Source organism: Pimephales promelas, chromosome 7, assembly GCF_988280905.1.
Source record: "Pimephales promelas chromosome 7, fPimPro1.hap1.1, whole genome shotgun sequence".
Classification (NCBI taxonomy): Eukaryota; Metazoa; Chordata; class Actinopteri; order Cypriniformes; family Leuciscidae; genus Pimephales; species Pimephales promelas.
Window position 1 is genome coordinate 27471066 of NC_142775.1, and position 13662 is coordinate 27484727.

Genomic DNA, 13662 nt, shown 5'->3' on the forward strand with positions numbered 1-13662 from the left:
CTTTTATAGAGGTGATCACGCCTGCTGATGATCAATTCATTAGACGTTTTGTCAGTTTGCTGATCTGGAGCATTCAGGTTTGAGTTAACACAATTCCAAGGAAGAAAGACATCAGCAATGATCTTTTCGGGTACGTTTACACGACAACGATATTCTTAAAACGGGAACGTTTTTTCTCACACGGATCTGCGAAAATGACAACACATTCTCACCCCAAGGCATCACCTTTGACCATGCTTCAATATTTGACGTTTTAGCGTCAGTTAGATGACGCGATCCTACGGCGGTTTAGGTCTGGGGTGGGGGTAGGGTTACACGCGATCCTAGGGCGTCATCTAACTGACGCTAAAGGGCGCCTAAAGCGTCAGATATTGAAGCATGGTCAAAATGCTTCCCAAGGCGTCAGTTAGGTGACGCCTTGGGGGTGAGAATGGGCTGAAAATGACTAAAACACTGTATTCTGCTCCAGGCCATTAGATGGCAATGAAACACAATCAATACAGAGATACACAGAAACACATGTTTGCTGTTTATATGGAGGCCATTTTCAAAAACATGCTTTTTGAAACCCGTTTTAAAAACGCCATTGTCTTGTAAATGAACGGACAAAACACATATCAAGTTTGATGTGTTTAGCAGAAAACAGTGTCATGTAAGCAGTCCCTTAGAGAAGCAATTGTTGCTGCCAACAATCTGAAAAGCCATATCCAAACAGCCATTTCCAAACAATTTGAAGTCAATCTTTCAAAAGTAGGAAGATTATTCACAAAGTGGAAAGATTCAAGACAGTTGCCAAACCCAAGAGCTACTGTACACCTCAGAGTCTACAGGCCTCAGTTAACAAGTTAAATGTATTCAGTACAATATGTAGTACAATTAGAAAAACACTGAGTGTGGTTTGTATGGTTTGTTTGAAAAGGTTGCCAGGAGAAAACCTCTTCTCTCTAAAATAACATGGCAGCAAGACTTGGGTTTGCAAAGTTGCATCTGAACAAATGTCAAGATTTTTGTTTAGACCAAAGTGGAGATGTTTGGCCATAAAGCACAGTGCCACAATGGCAAAAAACACAAACAAAAACAAACACAGCATATCAGCACAAAGACCTCATACTAGCGGTCAAGCACGGTGGTGTAGGGGTAATGATTTGGGCTTGTTTTGCCGCCAAAAGACCTGGGCACCTTGCAGTCTTTGAGTCGACTATAAACTCCTCTCCCAAAGTATTCTAAAGTCAAACATGAGGCCATCTGACCGACTGCTAAAGCTTGGCTGAATGTAATACTTGAAGTATTCAAGTCTCTCTTGTCAAAAGATCAATATTTGATTCCTCAATATATAATAATAAAATAATATTTGTAGTATAGGCACTAAGTACTGTCTAAAAATATTGTGAGTATACAGCAAATGGTACTTCCTTTGCTTCTTGTAAAATCTCCCAATCTGTCATTTATTTAACCATTAATCGCTTAAGGGTTCAAAGCCAGAACCAAGACTCCACTTGTCAGTAAGAGATGATTTTGAGAATTGATCAGAATTAGTTCACCTCTCAGTCCAGATATTGGCAGTACTGACACACAGGCAGAAGGTCATTTACCAGCTTAGCGTCACCTGCATTGATTAGACACACCGATAACTGGCATTTTGACTGATCACAGAGTCAGAAAGAAAACAGATAGCCTATGATTTCCCACCCTCTCATCTGATCTAATTAAAACAGCATCACAGGTCCATCTGGAGTTATCCAGCCTTGATTTCTCAAATGGACTTAGGGCCTGTTTACACGAGAACGCTCGCGGGTGAAAACGTAAAAATATTTTATCGGATGGCGTTTTTGAGGCTTAAAAACGCAAAAAAAAGTGAAACCACCCTCCAGAGTGGAAATCTTAAAAACACTCCACCGCCGCGTTCCCGTGTAAACGGTAAAAACGCAAAAAGTTTGCTTGACAGTGAAGATTGAACGCAGGCGCGTGGACTTGGTGTTGTTGTAGTATGCACTCCAAGCCGCCTAAAGTGCATACTACATTGAATTTCACACACTTTTGCGTCACCATTTGCACGAGGACTTCCCACACAAAACGCTCGTCTAAATGCAGAATAAAAAGTGATGACGCAACGCCAGTTTTTGCGTTTTCTCTTCAGAATCGTTTCCGTGTAAACATGGCCTTAAAGACACTTATAATCTCTACAATCATAATTCTGTCTTCAAGGTAAGGTTAAGTCATTCAATGATTTTAAGTATAAAACGCAGAAGTAAAGCTTCATAAGGCTTCCTCAAACGCTTGGAGACAGCTTTATGAATTTTCTGAAAGAAATGTTAGACTTGACAATACCCTACAATAGTGCAGGAGCAGCTCTTGTACTGCCAAGAGGAATTCTGAGGTCCACGACGTGAAACAACACTGGAACAGCTGGGCAGCTGTCGGCCTCATTCTAACAAAGACACTGATGACAACTCAGTCTATGTAGTCAGAGGTCATGACCACCACAACAGATAAGTCGACCAACGTTACTTCTCTGATAGACTCGCCGACTCGCCTCACGCACACGCCCGCCTGCTCCCGAAGCTGAATTGTCTATAACTTTATGTACACAACGCCCAGAACAAATAATTGGAGACTGATCTTCGGCTCGCTGTTTGTGAGCTTCCAGATTCCAGAAAAGTGATTCCAGAAATATATGTATATATATATATATATATACATATATATGGTCAAGGCAATCTCCTGAACTCCAAACTGAATGTCAGAATGAGAAAGAAAGGTGATTTCTGGAATTTTCTTCAGATATTTTTTACTTGAATACATGATGGCCTAATGAAATGTTGCCTATTTCAATTATAAATGTTCGTATTTCAATTAACCACAAATCAGCTTTTGTAGATTTACACAATCATTTCTTCATACATATGCACTAAACTATAAGTGGCCATCAACTATAGAGTAGAAACTCTAAACCTCATTATCATCTAACATCGTCATAAAACAGGTCCTTTTCTGTATAGATGGATTCACTGCCAAACAACCCAAACACAGCTGCCAGTCATTCTCATATCATAGAAAGTTAAATGGAAAAATGAGGGGTGTGTGTCAACCCTGCGTTAGAAAAGGCTGAGTGAGGAATGCCTGAAAAGCAGAAAGCACATGCCATGTGTGGGGAAAGTGTAAATGGATCTCAGCTCCAGGTCCTTTCTGAATTATTAATATATGGGTGTTTATCGCTGGAAACTCACTCTCAAATATTTAATACCACAATGGCATGCAATTCCAAGTACCGTTGTGTTTCTCCTCTAACTTGCTCCTTCAGACTGACCGGTGTTATCATTGCCATTTCAGAGTTAAAATTTTAAGTTGAAAGCTTGAACATTCAATTTTGGGATGGAATTAAGCTCCGAGTGCAGAAACAGCGTGATGCAGTGTTTTGTGGCCACCCACAGTGAAATTGCATCCATGCACTCAATCATGTCAGCTAACTTGCAAGACTCATAATTTAGCGCTGTGCCTGACACATCACTAGTGACAGCCAAAAAGCTGTACAAAGTTAAATCTGTGTGCGCCGTCTCCCCCACTCAAAGAGCAATCAGTGCCAGCTTGCCCACGGGCACATGCCGACATCTGTGATGCAGATGATTCTTACTGACGCTGCAAGGGTCAGTGCTCCAGTAAATCAAACAGAGCTGTTAGTGTAACTAATGTGTTTCCTGCTGAAACCAAGTGCACTGTGGCTGCTCACTTTTGGATGATGGTGTCCACAATCAAGTGTCTTAACTCGTGACTGTCTTAAGTGTCCTTAAACCCTATTTGAATGGGATTTGTTTGAGTTCTTTTGCATCAATTTAATCTTTGCTGAATAAAAGTATTCATTTCTTACAGCAAAAAAGAAAGAAAAAGAAAAAAATGTATCCGTGATTGTTTGGAGGTCTCGAATTTCCTTCAAATTTCAACAGATTGTATATTCATTTTACTGTTCTGGAAAATGTGTTGTGAAAAGCAAGGCTGGTAGTATGACCCAAACCATACACTGTTAAAAAAATTCAGACACACACGCACATTCACCTCAGTTCTTGACATTTTTCAAAATGTCTGAATGCTTTTTTTTTCTCTCTTAAATGGTAATACGTGTCCTACGTCCTAAAGAACAATATTAAATGAATTTCACTTTTAGCTTCTTACAAGTTTCAAGGTTGTATAATCTATCATCTATTCAATGAAAAAAAGCTCAGGACAATTGGGTCCATTCAGAACAGCAAGCATTATCTCTGAATAAGCTGTGAACGTGTCTTTTCATTGACCACTGTCTAATTGATACTCTTACATGCTGGACATGACTGCTGAGAGCAGATGCATAGGCTTTATTAGCATGTCCATTCAACTGCTATTACTTTTGGTTAATTGGTAGACCATTTTTTGAAGGTAATAGAAGCTGTAATCTTTACCAGCACTGAATATGATGAAGTGCCACATGTTTTCTGTCAACTCTGGGAGGAGGAGGGCAAGATGGTGTGAGATCCATCAAACGCATCCCTAATTACAATACGCTCAGAGGAGATAAATGGCCTTATTGGGACAGACCACGCAGCGGCAAACCTCTAATCTGCTTCATAGATTACAGTTCTTATTGACCAGCACATCATCCTGTCACCTCACCCGACTACCTGGCAGATGTTATTAGCATTTTAACGGCAGAAATGACTAAAGCATGTTTGATGGGACTGATAGAGAAGGAGAATATCAAGTAATTTCAGGAGTTCCAAATCCTATAAAACTCTACAGTATGATGGTGCATCTGTGCTAGTGTGTGGGTGCTGATAATTGAAAATGTACTTATTATAAATCAATATATAAATATTAGGTTTGGGGTAAATAAAAAAAATAAATAAAAAATATTCCACAAGGATGCATTAAAGATGAGGATGCATGTGGCCTAATGGTTAGAGAGTCGGGTTGCGGGTTCTATTCTCAGTACTGGCAGAAAATGACTGAGGTGCACTTGAGCAAGGCAACTAACCCCCAATGATTTCTGACTGGAGAAATCATGCTAAAAAATGTCATCAAAGGAATAAATTTCATATTTAAAACTTATTAAAAAAGAAAAGTCATTTTAAAATGTAATTATTTTTCACTATATTACTGTTTTCACAGAATTTTGATCAAATAAATGTAGCCTTGTTGAGCATAAGAGACTCTTACTGACCTCAAACCTAAAACAAATAATAATAAAGCAATTTAATTGAAGATTAATCTGAATTTGTTGAGTTTGCACATTCAGTTCCTACATAATTAAAATTGTTAAATTGTGTGGGAAACTGATACCAGAATATAAGTCCACAGCATATCTTTTTTTTTTTTTTTTTTTTTTTTTGTCTCACTTCATAACAAACGTATTGGTCTTTATAATAAAATAATTTTCCCACACTTTATGTACATACATGTAGGCTATGTAAAATTTTTGTCACTGAGCCACTGATTTACTTAAAATTTCACCAGCATCCAACTTTTGTTGAACATCACGCCTGGGCTGTACAAAATACAATATACGTATATATATATATATATATATATATATATATATATATATATATATATATATATATATATATATAAAAATATATATTCAGTTATAATGTAAATGTTATATAATGTAAAACTGAGTAAAATGTGTTGACATAAAAATGGCATCACTGTAAAACACTTGGATGTTTAAGTCATTTCAACTTAAATTACATTAAACCGACTTAAAAATTAGTTGAATATTAACTTATTTTGATGAGTTAAAACAATATAAAAGCATATGTTGTCAACTAATTGTTCGTATATATTTTTTTTACAGTGATTAAACATTTAATAAATTGCATCCATTATGTTAACAGCACTAGTAATAACTTGGCATTGCTCTGCACAAATAGGTTAAAACATTTCATTAATACTAAGACTAAGAAAACAACATAAAAAGTGTGAGATAAAAGCAGCTCAAACATTTGACAAGAATTTTGTAATTGGTTTTCTCACATTTATCTACAGTCGCTGATTTAGCCTTATACACTCTAAAAAATGCTAGGTTGTTTTAACCCAACTTTGGGTCAAATATGGACTAACCCAGCCGTTGGGTTAAATTTTTACATTACATTTTTAACCCAACATTTTGGGTTTGTCCATATTTGACCCAAAATTGGGTTAAAACAACCCAGCATTTTTTAGAGTGTATGTATCGATTCCAGTGGTGCTGGGACGTTGGCTATAATTACACTGAGATTCCCCTGTTGATTAGCCAGAGGTCACAACGATTCTGGTCTGCTGTAAATTTAAGCGGGGGAAAGAAAAGAAAAAAAAAAGGTGACCTTGGTCCTTATATTATATTGACACTGGATTTCTGGCAGTGCAAGAGAGCTACAACGCTGAGGTCATAAACCAGCATAAAATTACAACCGCGACAACAGCATTCAATGAATCTGAGTAACGTGCTGCTGACACAAAGTTAAATGACTGACTTCTTCAATGTGCTGCTTTAGAGATAGCCCTCAGCTGAACCGTGTTGACTGACACATGAGCTCTAATGCTGCAGGACTTCAGATGTGACATCACAGCCCACTGCCATCAGCACTGCAAAGCTGGAGGTATGAAATCTTAAGTAAAGTGAAAAATAAATAAAACCATTTATAATAGAACGCAGTAAAACATTCACAGCTGCCAGAGGAATTGCTTTATTTATGACTTTTTTTTTTTTTTTTCACTTCACACCCTGGTGTAATAGAGCTTCTGTCATCAGACTAAATGAACACGGGGGCAGCACACTGAACCTGAAGTGCTGTGAAAATAATGAACAAATTCTGTTTCTCAGAGGACTTCACTAGTCTATTTGAATTCCTTTAAGGAAATGTGGAATTGCTACAGAGTCCAGAGATGGAAACTGCCACTCCTCGTTTGCCCGACGGAGTTGAACACTTAAGAGAAACTGGCAAGCAGAAACACCTGGAGCTGATATTCAGAGATTCTCACTGACAAGAACCCTTATTAGACTGCCCACAGCATGGTTTAGCTGCTGGAGAACTAAGGGTCTGGACATATAGAGAAGTTCACACGGGGAGGTTATTGCACCACCAGGAGCTGATACATTATTTAATTCCACTGAAACGGGACATTCTTTGACAGAATGCTTTGCCGTAGCCATTAAAAAAAGTACCGTCTTTTTTATTCGGTTCCCTGGAGTCATTCCATACTGCTGTGCTGTGCATCTACGAGATCGACGTCCTGGACAGTACACGTTGTTCAGTAGACCATTGATGTATAAACTGAATTTGGTGAATTTAATGACTATTTTACGCTATGACTATAACGTTTTTTCGTAGATGGCCACTTCGGATTTGTGGATTTGGATTTATAGTTCATTTAGAGGAAAATTGGGTTGTTGTAGTTTGTTGTCTATGATACTGAAAATAGGTGTCATTTGTGTTTTGACAACATTTAGCTCTCAAGTTATTGTTCTGGGAAGTTCGAATCTAAAATATATTGCCAACTTTATTGAACTCTTCCAAGTTCGAAATCTATGAACCGTTCCATTATTAATGTGCTGAGCTGTTTGAAACACTGCCAGCTGGACATTAAACAGGAAGTGTTTGTCCGAGCTCACAACAGGTTTTGTGAAAAAACGCAAATATCTTTGCGGAGAAAGCAAATGTTTTGCAAGAGAACAGTATTTTTTTCTCCCATGCAAAATTTCTTCCACCACCATGTCACTTTAGGGGCTCCGTATCATCCAAAATAGCCTGCAGTATGGACCAGACTTAATGCAGATAGTCAAAAGTCCAGTGGTGTGAGTTTCTATTCTCTAGAGATGTGAAATGCACTCAAGCCTGTAGCTGGATTTCAATCAGGCTGTGAACTGTAAGCAGGGTTTTCTGCAGGTATCTTCAAATTAAATTTAATGCATTTTTAATGCCATTTAAAGCCGTTTTTCGTGGCGGGTTTCGTGACATCATCTCGTACAATAGAACACCCCTGCTCCCTCCCCGTTTTCACTCTCGCCACTACTGAGTTACAAGTGTACAAGTTAGTTCTGCATCTCATGTATCGCGAAAAGAGTAGCAAAATCAAGGCGCGAGATTTGAACTTGCAGTGACAAATTTGAAAAGTTGCAAGTGGCAATTTGAGGTACTGCGAATTTGAATGTTATAAGAAGTGCAAATTTGTATTGCAAGTATGTGTCTGTCGTTGTATCTTTTTGAATGGCATCTTACACATTTGTGACTGCTTGTCTGCAGCTTCAAATTCAGAATACGGGTTTGTGACTATTGTCTGCTAGTGCAAATCTCAGCGTTCAAGTTCAGATTTTTATTTTACAGGTTTTCAAATTGGAGCAGTGAGTGTAAATGTTCGCGTATGTACCGAATACTTATTGTACAAGTTCTCAAATTCACATCTACATGCTCTCGAGTTTTGCTATTAATTTACCTTCATACAATGGTAGCAATTAGGTGCCCTACTAGTGAGTTACCGGCCAAAGACAGGGGTTAAAACACTTTCCATGTGTTGGAATGCATGAGTCGCCCTGACGCTGTCCAGATTTGCTTCACTCTTAAGAGTGCTGCCAGGCTGTAAAAAGAGTTCAGTCCTGCCCTTGAATAGCGAATAGAGGGATATAGATCGCTACGCAACGAGCTTTAACTGGCCAGTAAAATGGAGCACTCTCAACATCACGGTAGAGAAAAAAATTCCCTGTCTCATGGTCAGAGTAGAACAGGCTTTGATATTCATGCATCAATATGTTTATTCTTGGGAAATAAAGCAGGAACAGAGGAATTGCCTTGTCCTCCAGAGCCCAATTAACTCTGTTAAAAGGAAGAAAAAAAAAGAAAAAAAAAAGCTGAATTGAAAAACAACACATGCCCAAAAGCTTCATTGCTCTGTCAGTCTATTTCTTGGGTCTGGGAAGAAAGGTTAAACAATAGAGCACCTGAGCCACTTCACGGTTAATTTTACCAGACTTCTCGTCAACATAATTATCAAAATCAAGAGAGCTATTTTGATACTGTTAACAATGATTACTTGCTTCTTTGCTACACAAATTTGTTTTACCTATGTAAATACGGGCTAATTAAATTTTGCTTAGCAACATTGCATTCAAATGAGAGAGCTGCTCTTCTGAAAATGAGGTCAAACTAAATTTGTATAATAACACAGAAGATCTTTATAGTCATCAAGTGTGAAATAATAAATTAACAAATTAAAAAATAATAAGATGCTCTTCCTGACTGTGTCAAATTACTTCAATTAGCTCATCAGTTAAGTTGTGGGGAAAGAGTATTTGACTCTGAAGTTAAGTTAAAATCACGCATCTAATGAGTTTTTTTTGTTTTTTTTTAAACGGGAATCAAGAATTATGAGAAAAAAAAACTCTGGTTCTAAATACGTTGCATTTTAAAAATCCCACACCTCTCAGACCTGAGAGCCAGGAACACTCCCCTCAGGAACATGCCATGATAATAAAACGTGCAAAAAAGCCCCAATTAATTTAGCAGGTTTTAAAGATGGGCTATTAAGGTCTTACTTAGGCTACATCAAGTTCACAAAGCCCGATTTCTCATTTTTATGCCATTTCTCATAAATTACACAGTCAGGTTAAAATGGGTCACACTATCTCCAAAGCATGCTGCTGAGAGAAACGGGTCCAGGCAGCTCTTAAGCCAAATATCAGCTAGTGCAATGCATTGATGAAAGAGTGTGACATTGACATGACATGGGTCGATGTGTCCGCCTGCTCTTAAAAGCCTTTTCTTTATTTGAAATCATCCAGAATTCTGTCCAGACACTAGATACTTTTTAGCTTACAACTTTGCATTACTATCTTTTGTAAAAGAACTGTGATCTTTTTCTGGGGATGATAGAATCCTTCTGACTGGCTGTCACTTTTGAGAAAAAATCAAATTCGAATGGTTATCAAATATCAAGCAATGTATTCGAATATATTTGAATTTCTACAAACCCCACCAAAAAAAAGAGATTCAATCACAAATTTATTAACAGTCTGACAGTCATAAACAGGACTCAGGCCTGTCTGAAAAAAAAAAATATATATCTTTGACTTAATCTTTTAAACAGCAGGTTATCAACTTAATTTATATGCAGCCAATGACAATATTAGGCTACATGGAGAAAAAAAAGAAAAAAAAAAGCTGAATCGGAACAGCACGGCACGGCACAAACAATAACTTGACAGCTTAAACAGCAGCAGAAGTAAGGCCTATAGCCTAGCCTAATTCATTTCTTAATATTGTTTGCTGGAAACACCAATTTATCAACTTGATCTGGATCAAGTGTGGCTATCTGTTTATTGGTAATGTTCCCCGCGGTGGAGAACACGCTTGGAGCGTGCGCGCACACACAGGTATTTGTGCGTCTATGTTGAGAGAAGTGGTATCTACAGTGTAGAACCCAAAATATTTCCAGACACTACTTTTTAGATGAGTTGGGGTCGTAATTGCATACGTCATGTTCGATATCGAATAAAAAGTGACAGCCCTAGTTGCTTATGTTTTATTTAACACCCTGAACCAATGTATCACCTTGTGGTGTGCAACCTAGCATGCATCCATCCATGCACTAAAGACATGATCGATATCTCAAATCAAGCTGCTTGTTTATAAGAGGTGTGCCATTCATTTTCTAAGCAATCAGACTGGTGGGTGATAAGAAGGCCATGAAAAAAAAAACTGTTTACAATATTAAGCAGCATAATAAGTTGTTTTGAATAGCTAAAAATAACTGGAAGCGAATGGCTCCAGAAGCCAGACAAATTCAATTTACAAATGCCACCACCTGCTATTACATTAAAAAATACCTTTGTAATACTTTTATTCAGCTGGAATCAATTCAATTGATACTAAATTGATCTTGCCAAGGTTAAAGGATAAGTTCACTTTTAAGTTCAAAATTGTCTTTCTTTCTTCAGTCTAAAAAGAAATGAAGGTTTTAGATGAAAACATTCCAGGATTTTTCTCCATGTAATGGACTTCAATGGGTCCCAAATGGTTCAAGGTCCTCACTTGAACCATATGCTCGCTTTTCTCTGTTCTGTGATGATTCTGCTCTGTAAGACCTTTTCAACTTAATTGCGTACTATGTGACGTCTTGAACGCGAGACCTTTTCAACCTAATTGTGTATTACGTGACGTCATGAACGCGCATCGCTAGATAAGACCCTTATTCATCTTCTGGTATCGTTGAAAGCCTTTTGAAGCTGCACTGAAACAGTCATTTGGACCTTGAACCATTTGGGGCCCATTGAAGTCCATTATATGGAGAAAAAAATCCTGGAATGTTTTCATCAAAAAAAAAAAAATATTTTAGACTGAAGAGCGAAAACATGGATATCTTGGATGACATGGGGGTGAGTAAATTATCAGCAAAAGTTATTTTTAAAAGTGAACTAATCCTTTAAGTTTAAAGGTGCGTTCACGCCATGTCATAATTACTGCAATTATGTGATTTCAATTTGGAAAAAGCGTTCACATCCTTGTTAAGCTCATAGTTACAGTTTGTAAGATGGGAATTGTACCACTTGACTGATGTGCCACCTGCCCACAGCAGATTAGTTTAGGCCTTGATAGTGGTGCCATAGAAATGCATTACATTTAGGAAAGACACTCGTTAATGCTCGTTAATTAATGCCTTCTGTGCGTGCATCACTCAAAAATGTGTTTTTTGTTTTGTTTTGTTTTTTGTTTTTGTTTTGTTTTTTTGTTTTTTTTGCCTGTTGTTCAGTTTAATTAAAATGAGCTAAAGTAACAATATTGTTTTTTTTACTGTACATTTTGTCATAAATTAATTAAACTGTTCAATCAAGCTAATATATTAAAAACTGAAGTTTACTTAACAAATTTGTGTTAAAACTAATTGAATCATTTTTGTTGACATAACTAACTGGACAGTGTATCTGTATTTCCTAGCATGCTTTGCAAGGGACTCCACCAGGAGAGTAAATTTATGAATCAAAATGTTATTTCAGTTTTTCATTAAAGGGAAAAATGTTTGTGATGTTAGTGTTTAACTCTAAGTTATGTTTCGAGGAGTTTCTGTAATGTTTTTGAATTTTGTGGTTATCATTATGCAGAAGAGTGGTGCCTGTGTATAGTCTCTGGGAACTCGGGTATCTATGCTACTGACAAAAGTGACACCAGCCTTTTCTTAGTTGTTCATTATATACATTGTGTATAATGATAAATGAATATTTTGCATGATTTAAGTTTGTGAAGTATAAAAAATAATATTATAAATGTATCAATTTTATTTAAACTGTATTTGATCAAATTGAGTTTGATCACTTCATTGCATTTGTCTGTTATGAGTTAGGGCTACACTAATTTTTTATTATCTTTATTATCTTTGTATATTTAAGCCCTTGGTTTCCTCTGTTCTCCTTGGATTTGTTATTAAATATTATTATCATTATTAAATTACAGACATATAGTATCACAAAATAAAATTCAGTTGTATAATAGATAGATAGACACATTTAAGGGTTAGTTCACCCAAAAATGAAAATTCTGTCAGTAATCACTCACCCTCATGTTGTTCCAACCCCGTAAGACTTTCGTTCAACTTCGAAACACAAATTAAGATATTTTTGAGAGCTATCTCCATAGGCTTCTATGTAATTGAAACTTGCCGGCCCAGAAAGTTAGTTAAGACAATGTTACAATAGTCCAAGAGACTACACCACCCATAAGTTTAAAAAACAAACAAAAATAATGACTTTATTCAACTATTCATTTTCTTTTGGGTGGGCCTCTGAGTGGTACATTCGTGTAACAGCGCAATGCTTCTGGGTTGTACGTCAGAACGTAGGCTCTAGACTATTGGCCGACGCTTGTCATGTGTGTGATGCGTGCCAATAGTTTTGCCCAGTAATTTGTGTTCCGAAGATGAACGAAAGTCTTATGGGGTTGGAACAACATGAAGGTAATTACTGACAGAATTTAATTTTTTTGGTGAACTGTCCCTTTAATATAATTTTAACTTTAACTGTAATATAATAATAATAATAATAATAACAATAATGTCATTGCCATCACTGAAATAAAATGAATTGTATAAACATTTCTTAAAATCAAAGAGTTATTTTAAATTGTAGTAATATTTTACAATGTTAGTATATTTTTTTCTTGTTGGGTATAAGAGACTTCATTCGAAAATTCAATAATAACATGATACAATTTAACCAAATTTTGACTGTTTACCTTGTGTGTTGACGCAAGCCACAGTTTGAGTCCTGGTTCCATTTCCACAGTTCCCTTTGCTGGGCACACAAACGCTCTCAAACAGCACCTGCCACAAAAAGCACACCGGATCCTCACAGGGCATTGACTCCAGGAGATGGGCACAGTTTTCTGTTCCAGATCCTTCCTCCAGCACCTCTCTCCTCCTCTGCTTGTAGCCTATGAACAGAGCGAGAGACAGGTGTATTATGGGTATTCTGAAAACGAGTGCCAGTTTCTGGCCAGTGAGCTCTGAACTGAAATTCTAGCGGTGGCTAAATATGCCTGCAATAGAAACTCATTTCAAAAAGCTTTCTGTCACAGCTTTTGTTAGCAGAATAAATTCCTCCTCCTGCTTTGTAATTTACCTGAATACACAATTTTCATTCACTAATTTGTAAAGCTATAAGCAATGACT

The 13662-nt window shown here is 37.1% G+C and overlaps 1 protein-coding gene across 2 annotated transcripts in view; it reads right to left on the reverse strand.

Moving 5' to 3' along the window:
• Positions 1-13662, reverse strand: part of thsd7ba (thrombospondin, type I, domain containing 7Ba) — a 209722-nt gene that overhangs the window by 91063 nt on the left and 104997 nt on the right. For both annotated transcript variants that reach the window (XM_089133301.1, XM_039655480.2), the window contains exon 8: positions 13227-13424. In XM_089133301.1, the coding sequence (XP_088989427.1) occupies positions 13227-13424 (198 nt within the window). The remainder of the gene's footprint in view (positions 1-13226; positions 13425-13662) is intronic.